Source organism: Halichoerus grypus, chromosome 7 (assembly GCF_964656455.1).
Source record: "Halichoerus grypus chromosome 7, mHalGry1.hap1.1, whole genome shotgun sequence".
Classification (NCBI taxonomy): domain Eukaryota; kingdom Metazoa; phylum Chordata; class Mammalia; order Carnivora; family Phocidae; genus Halichoerus; species Halichoerus grypus.
Window position 1 is genome coordinate 132,234,062 of NC_135718.1, and position 17,992 is coordinate 132,252,053.

The 17,992-nt window shown below is 36.8% G+C and overlaps 1 protein-coding gene across 4 annotated transcripts in view; it reads right to left on the minus strand.

The window, feature by feature from the left end:
• Positions 1–17,992, minus strand: part of LOC118530846 (complement factor H-like) — an 80,286-nt gene that overhangs the window by 16,471 nt on the left and 45,823 nt on the right. For all 4 annotated transcript variants that reach the window (XM_078078335.1, XM_078078333.1, XM_078078336.1 and 1 more), the window contains exons 6-11: positions 17,136–17,312; positions 16,200–16,382; positions 15,910–16,092; positions 13,056–13,229; positions 8,086–8,268; positions 7,402–7,611 (exon numbers count right to left, since the gene is read on the minus strand). In XM_078078335.1, the coding sequence (XP_077934461.1) occupies positions 7,402–7,611; positions 8,086–8,268; positions 13,056–13,229; positions 15,910–16,092; positions 16,200–16,382; positions 17,136–17,312 (1,110 nt within the window). The remainder of the gene's footprint in view (positions 1–7,401; positions 7,612–8,085; positions 8,269–13,055; positions 13,230–15,909; positions 16,093–16,199; positions 16,383–17,135; positions 17,313–17,992) is intronic.

Consider the following 17,992-nt stretch of genomic DNA (forward strand, 5'->3'; position numbering starts at 1 on the left):
CCTTATTTTTGGCATATATATATGTTGCTCTCTCTTTTAAACTTTTGAGATATAGTTTCTTCTAACAGATCAAAATATACCCTAAATCTTTAGTGTATGGCTTTGTTCTAGTCTCCTGCCTGATCACATTCTCTCCCCCCCCTTTTTTTAAAATGCTCTTCTTTCTTTTTTCAAAGAACTTCTTATCTTAAATTCCTTCTATAAAATTTTTTATAACTTTCATCTTTACAGTCATATTCCATCCCTTCATCATATCAACCCTTATTTTTGTACATATATAAGTTTTTCTTTCTTTAAAATTTTGGGAGGCACTTTCATCTAACAGACAAAAATACACCCAAAATCTAGTGTGTGGCGCTGATCTATGCACCAGGCTGATCATATTTTATCATATTGTTTTTTTGTTTTGTTCTGTTTTTGTTTGTTTTTATCTTCTTCTTTTTCTTTTTTTTTCCTTTTCTTTTCTCTTTCTTTCCCTTTCTTTTCCCCTGGTTTCAGGTCTTTTCTGATTTGTTTAGAGTATATTTTCTGGGGACATTGTTACCTGTTAGCATTTTGTTCTCTCACTCGTCTATTCTCCTCTGGACAAAATGACAAGATGGAAAAAAATCACCTCAAAAAAAGAACAAGAGGTAGTACCGACTGCCAGGGACCTACTCAATACGGACATTAGTACGATGTCGGACCTAGAGTTCAGAATCATGATTTTAAAGATTCTAGCTGGGCTTGAAAAAAGCATGGAAGTTATTAGAGAAACCCTTTCTGGAGAAATAAAAGAACTAAAATCTAACCAAGTTGAAATCAAAAAGGCTATTAATGAGGTGCAATAAAAATGGGGGCACTAACGGCTAGGATAAATGAGGCAGAAGACAGAATCAGTGATATAGAAGACCAAATGATGGAAAATCAAGAAGCTGAGAAAAAGAGAGATAAACAACTACTGGATCACGAGGGCAGAATTCGAGAGATAAGTGATACCATAAGATGAAACAGCATTAGAATAATTGGGATCCCAGAAGAAGAAAGAGAGAGAGGGGCAGAAGGTATATTGGAGCAAATTATAGCAGAGAACTTCCCTAATTTGGGGAAGGAAACAGGCATCAAAATCCAGGAGGCACAGAGAACCCCTCTCAAAATCAGTAAAAATAGGTCAACACCCTGACATCTAATAGTAAAACTTACAAGTCTCAGAGACAAAGAGAAAATCCTGAAAGCAGCTCGGGAGAAGAGATCTGTAACCTACAATGGTAGAAACATTAGACTGGCAACAGACCTATCCACAGAGACCTGGCAGGCCAGAAAGGACTGGCATGATATATTCAGAGCACTAAATGAGAAAAACATGCAGCCAAGAATACTATATCCAGCTAGGCTGTCATTGAAAATAGAAGGAGAGATAAAAAGCTTCCAGGACAAACATAAACTAAAGGAATTTGCAAACACGAAACCAGCCCTACAAGAAATCTTGAAAGGGGTCCTCTAAGCAAAGAGAGAGCCTAAAAGCAACATAGACCAGAAAGGAACACAGACAATATACAGTAACAGTCACCTTGCAGGCAATACAATGGCACTAAATTCATATCTTTCAATAGTTACCCTGAATGTAAATGGGCTAAATGCCCCAATCAAAAGACACAGGCTATCAGATTGGATTAAAAAACAAGACCCATCGATTTGCTGTCTGCCAGAGACTCATTTTAGACCCAAAGACACCCCCAGATTGAAAGTGAGTGGGTGGAAAACCATTTACCATGCTAATGGACACCCAAAGAAAGCTGGGGTGGCAATCCTTAGATCAGACAAATTAGATTTTAAACCAAAGACTGTAATAAGAGATGAGGAAGGACACTATATCCTACTTAAAGGGTCTATCCAACAAGAAGATCTAACAATGGTAAATATCTATGCTCCTAACATGGGAGCAGCCAATTATATAAGCCAATTAATAACAAAAAGAAACACACTGACAACAGTACAATAATAGTGGGGGACTTTAACACCCCCGTCACTGAAATGGACAGATCATCTACGCAAAAGATCAACAAGGAAATAAAGACTTTAAGTGACACACTGGACCAAATGGACTTCACAGACATATTCAAAACATTCCATCCCAAAGCAACGGAATACACATTCTTCTCTAGTGCCCATGGAACATTCTCCAGAACAGATCACATCCTAGGTCACAAATCAGGTCTCAACCGGTACCAAAAGATTGGGATCATTCCCTGCCTATTTTTGGACCACAATGCTTTGAAACTAGAACTCAATCACAAGAGGAAAGTCAGAAAGAACTCAAATACATGGAGACTAAAGAGCATCCTACTGAAGAATGAATGGGTCAACCAGGAAATTAAAGAAGAATTAAAAAAATTCATGGAAACCAATGAAAATGAAAACACAATTGTTCAAAATCTTTGGGATGCAGCAAAGGCAGTCCTAAGAGGAAAATATATAGCATACAAGCCTTTCTCAAGAAACAAGAAAGGTCTCAAATACACAAGGTAACCCTACACCTAAAGGAGCTAGAGAAAAAACAGCAAATAAAGCCTAAACCCAGCAGGAGAAGAGAAATAATAAAGGTCAGAGGAGAAATCAATGAAATAGAAACCAAAAGAACAGTAGAACAGATCAACGAAACTAGGAGCTAGTTCTTTGAAAGAATTAACAAGATTGATAAAACCCTGGCCAGACTTATCAAAAAGAATATAGAAATGACCCAATCATCAAAAAGAATATAGAAATGACCCAATCAACAAAATCATGAATGAGAGGAGATATCACAACCAACACCAAAGAAATACAAACAATTATAAGAACATATTGTGAGCAACTCTATGCCAGCAAATTAGGTAACCTGGAAGAAATGGATGCATTCCTAGAGATGTATCAACTACCAAAACTAAACCAGGAAGAAATAGAAAACCTGAACAGACCTATAACCACTAAGGAAATTGAAGCAGTAACCAAAAATCTTCCAACAAACAAAAGCCCAGGGCCAGATGGCTTCCCAGGGGAATTCTACCAAACATTTAAAGAAGAATTAATACCTATTCTTCTGAAACTGTTCCAAAAAATAGAAATGGAAGGAAAACTTCCAAACTCGTTTTATGAGGCCACCATTACCTTGATCCCCAAACCAGACAAAGACCCCATCAAAAAGGAGAATTACAGACCAATATCCTTGATGAACATGGATGCAAAAATTCTCACCAAAATACTAGCCAGTAGGATCCAACAGTACATTAAAAGGATTATTCACCACGACCAAGTGGGATTGATCCCTTGGCTTCAAGGTTGGTTCAACATCCACAAATCAATCAACGTGATACAATACATTAACGAAAGAAAGAACAAGAATCATATGATCCTCTTAATAGATGCAGAAAAAGCATTTGACAAAGTACAGCATCCTTTCTTGATCAAAACTCTTCAGAGTATAGGCATAGAGGGTACATACCTCAATATCATAAAAGCCATCTATGAAAAACCCACAGCCAATGTCATTCTCAATGGGGAAAAACAGAGCTTTCCCCCTAAGGTCAGGAATGTGGCAGGGATGTCCACTATCACCACTGCTATTCAACATAGTATTAGAAGTCCTAGCCACAGCAATCAGAAAACAAAAAGAAATAAAAGGCATCCAGATCGGCAAAGAAGCCAAACTCTCACTCCTTGCAGATGATATGATACTTTATGTGGAAAACCCAAAAGACTCCACCCCAAAACTGCTAGAACTCATCCAGGAATTCAGTAAAGTGGCAGGATATAAAATCAATGCACAGAAATCAGTGGCATTCCTATACACCAACAAGACAGAAGAAAGAGAAATTAAGGAGTCGATCCCATTTACAATTGCACCCAAAACCATAAGATACCGAGGCATAAATCTAACCAAATTGGCAAAGGATCTGTACTCACAGAACTATAAAATACTCATGAAAGAAATTGAGGAAGACACAAAGAAATGGAAAAACGTTCCATGCTCGTGGATTGGAAGAACAAATATTGTGAAGATGTCAATGCTACCTAGAGCAATCTACACATTCAATGCAATCCCTATCAAAATACCATTCACTTTTTTCAAAGAAATGGAACAAATAATCCTAAAATTTGTATGGAACCAGGAAAGACCCCAAATAGCCAGAGGAATGTTGAAAAAGAAAAGCAAAGCTGGCGGCATCACAATTCTGGACTTCCAGCTCTATTACAAAGCTGTCATCATCAAGACAGTATGGTACTGGCACAAAAAACAGACACATAGATCAATGGAACAGAATAGAGAGCCCAGAAATGGACCCTCAACTCTATGGTCAACGAATCTTTGACAAAGCAGGAAAGAATGTCCACTGGAAAAAAGACAGTCTCTTCAACAAATGGTGTTGGGAAAATTGACAGCCACATGCAGAAGAATGAAACTGGACCATTTCCTTACACCACACACAAAAATAGACTCCAAATGGTTGAAAGACCTAAATGTGAGACAGGAGTCCATCAAAATCCTAAAGGAGAACACAGGCAGCAACCTCTTTGACCTCAGCCACAGCAACTTCTTCCTAGAAACATGGCCAAGGGCAAGGGAAGCAAGGGCAAAAATGAACTATTGGGACTTCATCAAGATAAAAAGCTTTTGCACAGCAAAAGAAACAGTCAACAAAACCAAAAGACAACCGACAGAATGGGAGAAGACATTTGCAAATGACATATCAGATAAAGGGCTAATATCCAAAATCTATAAAGAACTTATCAAACTCAACACCCAAAGAACAAATGATCCAATCAAGAAATGGGCCAAAGACATGAACAGACATTTTTCCAAAGAAGACATCCAAATGGCCAACAGACACATGAAAAAGTGCCCAGCAACTCTTGGCATCAGGGAAATCCACATCAAAACCTCACTGAGATACCACTTCACACTAGTCAGAATGGCTAAAATTAACAAGTCAGGAAACGACAGATGTTGGCGGGGATGCGGAGATAGGGGAACCCTCCTACACTTTTGGCGGGAATGCAAGCTGGTGCAACCACTCTGGAAAACAGTATGTGGGTTCCTCAAAAAGTTGAAAATAGAGCTACCATGTGATCCAGCAATTGCACTACTGGGTATTTACCCCAAAGATACAAATGTAGGGATTCGATGGGGTACGTGTACTCCAATGTTTATAGCAGCAATGTCCACAATAGCCAAACTGTGGGAAGAGCCAAGATGTCCATCGACAGATGAATGGATAAAGAAGAGGTGGTATATATATACAATGGAATATTATGCAGCCATAAAAAAGAACGTGATCTTGCCATTTGCAACAACATGGATGGAACTGGAGGGTGTTATGCTGAGCGAAATAAGTCAATCAGAGAAAGACATGTATCATATGACCTCACTGATATGAGGAATTCTTAATCTCAGGAAACAAACTGAGGGTTGCTGGAGTGGGGGTGGGGTGGGAGGGATGGGGTGGCTGGGTGATAGACATTGGGGAGGGTATTTGCTATGGTGAGCGCTGTGAATTGTGCAAGACTATGGAATCACAGATCTGTACCTCTGAAACAAGTAATTCAATATATGTTAAGAAAAAAAAAGAAGAAGATAGCAGGAGGAGAAGAATGAATGGGGGGAAATCGGAGGGGGAGTTGAACCATGAGAGATGATGGACTCTGAAAAACAAATTGAGGGTTCTAGAGGGGAAGGAGGTGGGAGGATGCATTAGCCTGGTGATGGGTATTAAAGAGGGCACGTTCTGCATGGAGCACTGGGTGTTATGCACAAACAATAATCATGGAACACTACATCAAAAACTAATAATATAATGTATGGTGATTAACATTACAAAAAAAATTAAAAAAAAACCTGAACAATGAAGGAAGCAATTAGCAAAACTAAAAGGCGAAGATATTTGCAAATGACATATCTGATAAAGGGCTAGTATCCAAAATATAGAAAGAACTTATAAAACTGAGCACCTGGAAAGTGAATAATCCAATTAAAAATGGGCAGAAGACATGAATATACATTTTTCCAAAGAAGACTACAGATGGCCAACATGTATGGAAAGATGCCCAACATCACTCATCATTAGGGAAATACAAATCAAAGCCACAATGAGATACCACCTCACACCTGTCAAAATGGCTAAAATAAAATACAAAAACCCACAAGAAATAACAGGTGCTGGTGAGGATGTGGAGAAAGGGGAACCCTCTTGCACCGTTGGTGGGAATGCAAACTGATGCAGCCACTCTGGAGAACAGTATGGAGATTCCTCAAAAAGTTAAAAATAGAGCTACCCTATGAACCAGCAATTGCACCACTAGGTATTTACCCAAAGTATACAAAAATACTAATTCAAAGGGATACATGTACCCTGATATTTATAGCAGCCTTATTTACAATAGCCAAGATATGGAAGCAGCCCAAATGTCCCTTGATAGATGAATGGATAAAGAAAAGGTAGTATGTATATTACTCAGCCATAAAAAAGAATGTAATCTTGCCAATTGCAATGACGTGGATGGAGCTAGAGAGTATAATGTTAAGTAAAATAAATCAGAGAAAGACAAATACCATATGATTTCACTCATAGGTGGAATTTAAGAAACAAAACAAATGAGTGGAGGGGAAAAAAGAGAGAGAGAGGCAGACCAAGAATTAGACTCTTAAGTATAGAGAACAAACTGATGGTTACCAGAGGGGAAGTGGGTGGGGGGATGGGTGAAATAGGAGATGAGGATTAAGGAGGGCACTTGTGATGAGCACTGGGTGTTGGATGGAATTGCTGAATCACTATATTGTACACCTGAAACTAATCTTACACTGTATGTTGACTAATTGGAATTTAAGTGAAAACTTAAAAATAATAATAAAAAAATAAAAAATAAAAATGTCAATGTATTTATGAAAGAGACTATCAGTGCTTCTTAAACCAATATAGTGAATAATAGAAAGAAGGGCATTGAGAATTAATCATCTTAAGATAAGTACCATATATTGTAAGAAATCAGGAAGAAAATGATAAGAAAAACAACACAAAACTGATGGCAAAGCTAACAGTACAACTTATATAAATAGGTAGGAATATGAATAGTCATACCTATATAAATAGGTAGGTTTAACTGCACTACATATCTAGTTTTAATTAAACAACTGCCAGAATTAAAAGTGATTCTATAATGAATCAAAAAAATTAACAAAAATGGGATAGATTTGATTATGCAAAAATTGTTTGGTAAAATACATAAATATATAAATGATTTTAGATATTTAGATATAAATTTTATATATTTTAAATTTTATATATTTAGAAACCTAAAGGATTCTTTCTCATGACTTTGATGACAATTATGTTTAATGGATTGTTTTGAAAATTGAAACTAGAATTTTAGTTTGCATACTGTCCTCACCTACACACCGGGGTAGAGAACTCCATTTTCCCATCTGGCATGTTATCTCATCTTTTTCAGATATCCTGAAACCATCCTCACAAGTGTAATTTAACTTGCTGCCATGTGGGTAAAGCTTAGGTTTCAATGATTCTTCTATTTCTTCTGAAAATTCACATGATTTAATGGTTCCATGTTCTATACGAGGTGGTTGAGGACACGCAAGTTTTTCTATATGAAGAACAGAGATCAAAGGGTCAAGTATAGATACAATGTTTAAATTCAAAAATGCAATCAAATGCCATTTGGGATTTTAAAATAAGGATAATTTGAACAAATTAAATTAATGAAAAACTGAAAGACATTTGAAACTTGCAAGCATATATGTCTCCATAAAATCTATGCTATTATCTACTTGTTCACTACGCCCCTTCATTCTTGTCCTGTTCATCATGAGGAGTAAAATAGACATAAATGGAAATTTTCTCTGGTATTTGCACAATAACCCGAAGTTTTTGTCTGTTCATTGCACAGTAGAAGTGAAAGAATGCTGATTGATTTGTATACTTAGTTTGTAATTTACTGTTTCAAGGTAAAGTGAAATAGGTATAGAGAAAGGTCTTCATCTTGTTCCTTTTCACAAAGCACAGGGGCTTATTAAGCTCATTTGAAAGAATGTTATGAAGCGAGTTATGCAGTACTGACCAACACAGCGTGGTATTGACTGCCATCTTCCATCTTTGCACACAATTTCTTCTGCATCCTGAAGTATATAATTGTCTTGACAGACAACAGATACTTTTTCTCCATCCTGATAATTCACCGTCGTTGCCATATTTTGAGCATTGGGAATCTGAGGTGGAGGGGGGCATGACTGCGTTCTAACTTCTAAAAATATTAAAATTTAGATTTCTTGATTAAAAATCATAAATTAAACATATTAAAAAGATAATTAAACAGAAAACTCAATAATAATGTATCATTAATGATCAAATAATGACATTATGTTCTATATTTAAACATGTTACACTCTTCGGCTTGTAGAGCACTTTAATATATCACATGTGGTTTATATTCTCACCATGTTACTCGTAGTATCTTCCTTTTATTCTTTCTGTGACAAATCTTGCTTAATTTATGTAAAACTTATTTTAATGGTTTCTAACCATTAGGATGTTCTGAGTTGTTCACTCAGTAAGAGGCACTAAATAAATACTGATACCAGGATCTTGTTATCTTGTTTACAGATATCCATAATCAAATGTATTGTGATTGGATTTAAACCCTCACTAGGTGTGGAATGGAAGCTAATTAGTCAGGGGAAGAATTACATGTAGTTAATGATCAATTATCTGATACAGATTCTTGGCTAACATAAGAATTAGATATGGTCACTAATGTTTACAGTGTGTTGTTTAAAGTTCAAAACTCTCTGGAGGTACTGTTTACTAGCTTGCCTACACTGTTAAGAGATAGATAGGTTAACAAAATGCACCCTGTTGAACAGATCAGACAGCCTGGCTTCAGTTGCATGACCAGCAAGGGACACAAGATTCCTCTGTAAACTCGTGTCTGAGCTCCCAGAGACCTGAGATACCGCACATGTATCGTGGCAGCTCATAATCTGAAGACAAAGCATGTCTTGTTCAACTGAGGGAAGACTTTGGATGGCTGTACCTGGAGGCTTTTGGATCTCTCTATGATTCCTTGATTTTGCTTTCTCCTGTTGTGCATTTATTTCATTAAAGGTCTTATGTGAGTGTACACTGGGAAGTCTTGTAAGTCCTTTCAGTTACTTAAGATTTTGTATGCAATTCAGAGAAATATTTGACTGAATACATTTCATTCATGCTTACTAATATTTTCTATTTCTCATATTTTCTATTTCTATCTAAGTGTAGAAGTATTTTATATTTAATCAAAACCTTTTCTTCTTATTTGTTTTAAATATCTCGGCATTTTTTTTCAATGCATTGTCAAAGATTGAGTTTCTTCTGTATCTGATCTTTAACCATTTTCACCCTAATAATCTTAATTTGTACTTCCTCTGATACATTTTTGCTAAAGGTTGGTCTAACAACTAAATTTCCCTAAAGGCAGAATTACTATTCTGCAAATCACCTGTTTATACTTTTTAAAAAAGTTTCTTTGTGTTTTTGTATTTTAATTACTTGTATTTTATTTTATTTTTGTTTTAAAAATTATTCTGTATTTTTTTTTTTTTTTTGCAGTTCTTTGTATAGCAATCATACCACAAAAAAAGCTGTTAAAAGAGAATAACTTTATTTAGGAAAAAATAAATATTTGGAAATTAAGAAACAAAATTCAAAATAACTGATAGGTCAAAGAAGAAATCACAAGGAATATTAGAAAACATTTCACATAGAATTAAATGAAAATGAAATGTATATAAAAATTTTGAGATATAAAAATTTTGAGACCGCTACCGCTGTACTTAGAAGGAAAAATGGAGTTTATCTTTGAAAAGCAGGATGGTTTAAATCCATGTTTTAATTTTCTACCTTAATAAATGAAAAAATAAAATTAAAAGCAAAGTAACTAGAATGAAAAAAACAGTTTGTCCACAGAGGAGAGAAAATTGAGAAAGACAAATAGAAAAAAGAAAACAAAAAAATAGTGAATGTTAATAAGGTTAAAAAATAAAAGAGAGAGTAAATGGAGAAAATTAAGTGTTAAAATTGGCTATCTGGAAATATTAAGAAAACTGAAGAAAAAAAGAAAACCTAGGAAGAATAATAAAGATGAAAGAGAAAAATAACTGTCAATGTCAAGAATGAAAGAAGTGATAACAACAAAGAAACTATATAATTAAAATGAAAATAGAATATTAAGTGACTATTAGAAACAAATGTATACCAATCAATTTCATAAATTAGATAAAATAGATATTTCTTCAAAAATACAACTTCCGGGCGCCTGGGTGGCTCAGTTGGTTAAGCGACTGCCTTCGGCTCAGGTCATGATCCTGGAGTCCCAGGATCGAGTCCCGCATCGGGCTCCCTGCTCAGGAGGGAGCCTGCTTCTCCCTCTGACCCTCCCCACTCTCATGTGCTCTCTCTCTCTCATTCTCTCTCTCAAATAAATAATTAAAACCTTTTAAAAAAAATACAACTTCCTTGCATTGACAAAAGACAGTAAGAAAATCTGAATATTTCACTACTTATTAAAGAAATTGAATTCTTCATCAAGAAAAACTTCCAAAAAAGCAAATTATATATCAGATGACTTTACAGGTGAAGTCTATCAATCATTTAAGATACAAATAATAAAATAATAATATGTGTAATAATAATATTACATTTATACTTTCAGAAAACAGAGAAGCAGAGAGCAGTCCTCAATTCGTTTTATGAGGCCACGATAATCCTAACAACAAAACTTGGGAGAGGAATTAAAAGAAAAAGTAACTATAGATTAATATTCCCCATGAATATAGATGTAAAACCCCTTAAAAATATATCAGCAAATCAAGTACATGAAAATATAGAAAGAATAACCTGTCACTACCTAGTAGAGTTAACTCTAGGGAGGAGAGATCTGTTCAACATCCAAAAATTTATATATATAATTCACTGTATTAACAGAATTAAGGAAGTCATATTATCATATCGAGAGATACATAAAAAGCATTTAAAAACATTCAACATTGGTTGATCATAAAATTTCTCACTCAGTTAAGTAAGAATAGAAGGAAATTTCCTTAAACTGATAAGGGGCATCTACAAAAATCCTAAATTGACATTATACTTGTGGTAAAATGTTGAATATCCTCTCCCAGTGATCAGGAATAGGACAAAGTTGTATGTTCTCATCATTTCCTTTCAACAGTTTACTGGAGGTCCAAGTCAGTGTGATAAGATAAAAAAATAAAAATAAAAAAGACCGGCAAAAATAAAGTCTTGTATTTTCAGTGACATAATTGCTTACAGAAAATTACCACAGATCTACAACATAATACCTAAAATGAATAATGCAACTTAGTATAGTGTCAGAGTATAAAATCAATGTGCACAAATCGAGTGTGAGGACAAATGTATAGGAAGAAACTGACCTCATCTCCTCCCAGAGACACACAGGTGCATATGGAACAATTTCCTCTAAAAAAGACCTGAAAACTAGCTGAATAGCTCCTTCACAACAAACAGTAAAAGGGCCACATCGAGATGGGTAGGAGAGTCAGAGACCCAGTAGGGACAAAACTCCCACCCCTGGCAGGGCTACACACAATCAGGTGGGATCTCACAAATCCAGAGCTTCTCCCTGAGGAGAGAGAGGTTTGTGTCCCACATCAGCACCCCAAACTCTGGGACCTGCAAAAGAAAGATGAGCCCCCCCAACACCTGGCTTTGAAAACCAATGGGGTGCCTGGGTGGCTCAGATGGTTAAGCGTCTGCCTTCGGCTCGGGTCATGATCTCGGGGTCCTGGGATCGAGCCCCGCATCGGGCTCCCTGCTCCTTGGGAGCCTGCTTCTCCCTCTGCCTCTCTCTGTCTCTAATGAATAAATAAATAAAATCTTTAAAAAAAAAAAAAAAAAAGAAAACCAACGGGTCTCATATCCAGGAGACTCAATGGGCTGTAGAGAACGGAGATACTTTTTTTTTTTTTTTTTAAAGATTTTATTTATTTATTTGACAGAGAGAGAGAGAGAGCACAGGCAGAGGGAGAGGGAGAAGCAGACTTCCTGTTCAGCAGAAAGCCTGATGTGGGGCTCGATCCCAGGACCCTGAGATCATGACCCGATTGGAAGGTGGACACCTAACCGAGCCACCCAGGCACCCCCTGAGATACTTTTCTTAAAGAGCTGGCACCCAGACCCACTACCCCCAGGGGACCAAAGTGACCGGAACAGTTTGAGAAACACCTAGACGTATGAGAAGGAGAGCCATTTGCTAATCTTAAAGCATCTCCTGAGGAGCAGGGGTCTGTTGGGACTCTTTCCACGACGGAGGTGTGGCAGGTGCCATTTTTACACTCGCCCTCCACCTTGAGAACCCCGGCAGGTGCACTCCAGCCCAGTGCTCTCCTATGGCCCCATAAAAGCCAGCGGGTGTGGCCCAGCCCTGCCTTCTCCTGCTGCCTCACCAAAGCTGGCAACATGCTCAGTCCACATAGGGGACGCTCCTCGATCTCCTGGCGCTGGTGGCCACAGGGGCTTGCCTTTCTGGCTCCCGCAGGACTGTATCAGTGGGACAGGCACTTCTTGGCAGGCCACCGCCTCCAGGGCACTACACAGACAGCCGACTGAAACACACCCTCAGTCTTGTTGTGAAAAAGGCCAATGTACTTGTCCTGGAACTTTCGCTTGAGGGGCAGACTTCAGATTTGCCACACATCTGGAGGCTACAGAGGTGCTTCTCAGGGCACGGAAACCGGGGGGATGCCAGCTTTGTGCTCTCTTCAGCCTCAAAGAAAACCCAAACACTAATTCTTCAAGATACCTGGCCGGATGTTAATTCAAGACCACCAAGTTTCTGGGTGTTTTGTTTTATAGCGGACTAATGCACTGATGCAATTAGTATTTAGAAATAGGGTTTTGGTTAGTTTCTGTGTAGTAATACATAGGTAAAATTTTTTAGAAGCCACAAAGATACTACTTTTATAAATTAGGAAGAAATAGAGTAAGTTTTTGAAAATATTGTAAACAAGAGCTTACCTGTGCAGTTTAGTTCGGGATCCCATCGCCCATTTATGCATGTTGAATGTTTCTGCTTTATTGTTCCTCTGCATTTATAACTTATTTTCTCGTTATGATCAAATACAATCTTACTTAATAGATTTGCTTCTTGTCTAGTCAAGCTGTATTTACACTTCTCAAGTTTGTCAGTTGCTATAAAATGAAAATATTCCCTTGAAAAGACTAATTATAAGAATCAAAGCAACTACTACAAAAAATAGCTTAGAGTCAATAGTATAATGAAATTAGAATTTGAGCCCATAAACCCCACCAACCAATTTATTCCTGACCATATTGCATGAGATGGGCTCTTATGTATGAACATAAGTCCTGTGTCCAGTCTTTGAAATTTCAGAGAAAATGTCCATCATAAATACATTCTGGGGATTAGAAAAGTGTAAGAGGCTCACTTTTTTGGATGATCTACATACTGAGCAGTCATCACCTGACTACATTTGGTCCCATATTTATCTGTGGAAATAGAATATATGAAGTTGCTAGTTTAAATATATTTTTTTCAATAAAGGTAATGTAATATAATAAGAAAAGTACATCTAAGATGTAGTATACAGAATGTAAATCCTTAAGTAGATCTTTTGCATGATCACTAAAAAATAGGAACAGATTCTTGGAATTAGAAGTTGGGTGCTTAAAGCCACAACCTGTTTCCTGTTTATACTCTTTTTTTTTATTTTTAAATTTTTTTATTTATTTGAGAGAGAGAGTGAGAAAGAGAGAGCACAAGAGGGGGTAGGGTCAGAGGGAGAAGCAGACTCCCCGCTGAGCAGGGAGCCCGATGCGGGACTCGATTCTGGGACTCCGGGATCATGACCCGAGCCGAAGGCAGTCGCTTAACCAGCTGGGCCACCCAGGCACCCTCCTGTTTATACTTTTACAATCTTTGAAGAGCTATTTTATATATCAGATCACCCTATAATTCAATAATATTTTAACGCTATAATAGTAAATTTTTGCTGACTCTGAGTTAAATATAACTTTTTATATAGCTATGTATTTCAAAAATTCAATACAGATTAAAGCACTTTTTGGATTTAATAAAATATGAGTTGATGTAGGTCTTTGTTAATGATTTGTTAATGATTAACCAAAGAAGTAATGATTTTGTAATACATTGAAAAATAAAACAAAGGAGACTAATTCAAAAGACACTAGAGGCAAGAATTTATCCTATTTTTAGGGCTTGTCCACAGTGTTGAGGGAGACAAAACAAGGTGTTCAGGTGGTGGTAACTAAAGGACGATCTATAGTCAAAAGGAGTGGTGGTGGTGGTTGTCATTGTCCTATGACTGATTGGTTTCTGAAAGAAGTTCTTTGTTTATGAGGGGAAAATAAACATTCAGAGAAGAGTGAACAGCTAGACTAGCTGGAGGTACAAAATAAACACTGAGAGGAGAAAATTGGAGTAAGGTCTATTATACCTGTAAGGGGATTATGTTAAGCTGAATATAGGTAGAAGATTAACCTTTGGAAAGCAAACTCTGAGATCAGAAAAGAGTAATAATGGAAGCATATATTTTAGAATAAGAGTGAAAAGTTGAGAATTTTCATGGCCGTTATAACTTTGGGTTTTTCCTCCCATATGAAATAAGGGGAGATCATCTGTGGAGATAGAAGAGGACAAAGATTGAACTTTGGTCTTGAAGGACTGACAATACTTCTAATGGGAATGTGTTTAGCAAAAATGTAAGGATTAATAAGCAACAAAACTTATGATTCATTCAACAAACTCCTGTTTAATGTCTGCTGTGGGTCTGCCAGATTTTGTGTATTGGGAATACATCATGAACAAAATAGGAGTAAATCTCTGCTCTCATGGAGTGTGAGCCCAAGCCCTACCTTCTCCTTGGAACAATTAATGCCTAGAAATCTGATGAATAAGTAAGACTGGACATCCAGGGCTCTCTTTGAATGTAAGACCTAGGAAAACTCTAGGAAAGAACTCATTCTGAGGGTAAAATGAAAAGGGCCCCCAATGTTTTCCATGTTAGTCATAAAAGACTTGGTTATCCAAAGGGTCAGGATGATTTACATACATCAGTCAGAGGGAAGTCCATCCATCAGATTTGTTTCCTAGCCTAACCCTGACTGTCTCCTTTGACTGAGTTCTCCTACTGACTGAGAGGGCCTGCAGCCCACCCACCCTTCAGCGCATTAACTTGTTGTTGCATTTGAAACAGATTGGGAAATTGTTAGAAACTTTGAGAGAGGCAAGATTCCTATAGGAACGTAACAAGTGGGTAGTAACTTTGTTTTCCAGGACCTGAAATCAAGAGTGCCACATAAAAACAAAAGTGGTCTTTTTTGCAAATATAGTTCTATTTTCTTGGTCATTAGTACTCATATTTAAATCATATGAATAACCATAAATAAAATTTAGCTTCACACTTATAAACAGTGTTAATATCAGGGACAGAAAGACTGATAAAATTCTATTGCTAATTTGTAGACATATAATGAGCTATAAGCAATGTCTACCTTCATTGTAATTTAAGAACTGACATTTTAAAATAAGATTTTATTTACTTATTTGAGAGAGAGAGTGAGAGAGAGCATGAGCAGGGGGAGGGTCAGAGAGAGAGGGAGCAGCAGACTCCCTGCTGACCAGGGAGCCTGATGTGGGGGCTCAATCCCAGGACCCTGAGATCATGATCTGAGCAGAAGGTGGATGCTTACCGACTGAGCCACCCAGGTACCCCTAAGACCTGACATTTTCAAGAATATACCTAAATTTCAAATATATGTTTGCAAATACACTTTTTGCCATAAAAATATTAAATCTCATTGACTGTCAATTTGAGAAGTTTCTTCTCACCGATGCACTGAGGAAGTGGGGTCCACATTCCACTAATACATGTAATTGACTTGTGTCCAATCATTGTAAATTCTTCTTTGCAATTGAACTCTACTGAATCTCCATGGCGATAGGGAGGGACAGAAGACTCAACAACAGAGCCATAATGAAGTTCAGGTATATCTCCACATGTACTCTCCACCTCTGTGAAAATTTCACAAAAATATGTTTATTTACAAAATGCAATTTATGTGTTTATGAATACAAAGAGTGTTGACTTATGTTTAAATATGAATATTTTTATACATTACCAATACACATAGGCAAGTCTGTCCATTGTCCATCAACACATTGAATTTTATTAAAACCCTTCATCAGAAATCTAGTATTGCAAACATATTCCACCAAATCATTGTGTTCGTAGATTTCTTTGTCTGTTTCTTTAACTTTCCCATTGGGGAGTTGAGGAGGTGGCCCACACTGTTTTGTTTGCTCTACAAGAGAAATACTGTGTGAATAATCGTTAAATTATCTATTTTACAACTTAAAAATCCATAAAGTAGAGAGTTTTTAAAAATTACTTTGTATAATTTATAATATAATTTATTATAGCCTTCTTAAACAATGGTGTTTACACCAGAAACATGTTTCCCAGTTCTATTACTTACACTGAACTAGTGTATTGGAAATATTTAAGCCCAGGAAATATGTTTAATAATCTAGGTATTCTAAGATGTATGCAAAGCAATTAATAAATGTGGTTGTGTAAATTATAGCAATATTCATATTCCATGGAAACATTTTATCAAAACTGTTTGAAAAAATGCCATCGTTTGAGGCAAGCATTAGATCAAGATGTTTTAACTTTGATTAAGCCATGCATGTGATTGAACTGACTATAAGTTGCTTGAATATTGTTTAGACACTCAATAAAACTTGAGGAAAGGCCCATGCTATACAAAGTGTCCAATATTATTGGTGGAACTGCAGGCAAAAGGAATAATAACAAAAGAGTGTGAGACATCATATATGTATCTATGCATACTTCCACTACATATTTCAAGAAACAATTGGAGATTAATTGCTTAAATAAGGAAGTCTGAGGTATCTACCCCCCAACACATGTCCTGGCTTAATGCACTAGATTATAGACACACTCAAAGCCAACAGAAATTTAAGAGGGGGGGGAAAAAGGTTGATACCCGAATCCTAATTCTTGTTTTACCAATTGTAAGACAGATATTCACCTTTACATGTTGGAAGATTAGGGGACCATCCAAAGTGATAACACTGAACTGAGTCTGGTCCAACTCTTTTAAGTCTTTGTCTGCAGGAGAATTTCAAGAGGTCTCCAACTCTATATTTGTGTTTTCTGGGCTCAGGAACTAAGTATTCTTCTACTACTGGAACCTTGCATTCTATTTCTATAAAAAAGAGTCAAATAATTTAGTGAGAATATATAATATAATCATCACTAAAGTAAATTTCATACGTGTCTTATAAAAATGAGGTGCTGGGTACTGCACATACAGAGGGGCATCAGATAAATCCTCCTTGAAAAATATTACATATTAGGTATTACACACCTTCTAAATTCATAGGGACTCAGAAATATTAAGGCATTAAATAGCAATATATGTATCCTGAAAATGTATTTGTAAGGTCAACTTGCTTATACTGGATCTGATTTTATAACTGACATTTATTGATAAAATACAATGTGATATTGTTTTGCACTCTCAAAACATAAAAGTATTCTCTCGCTTAAAAAAAGTGATGCTATGAGAGCGGCAGAGCAAGATGGCAGAGGAGTAGGAGACCTGGATTTCCTCTGGTCTCAGGAATTCAGCTGGATAGGGACAAACCATTCTGAACACCTACAAACTCAACAGGAGATTGAAGAAAAGAATAGCAGCAACTCTCTGAACAGAAAAGTGACCACTTTCTGGAAGGTAGGACGTGCGGAGAAGTGAATCCGAGGCGATATTCGGGAAGATAGACGGCGGGGGAGGGGGCCTCCGTCGGCCGCTTCTGGCAAGTGATAGACCCGCGGAGCACAAAATCAGAACTTTTAGAAGTCTGCTCCGCTGAGGGACGTCGCTCC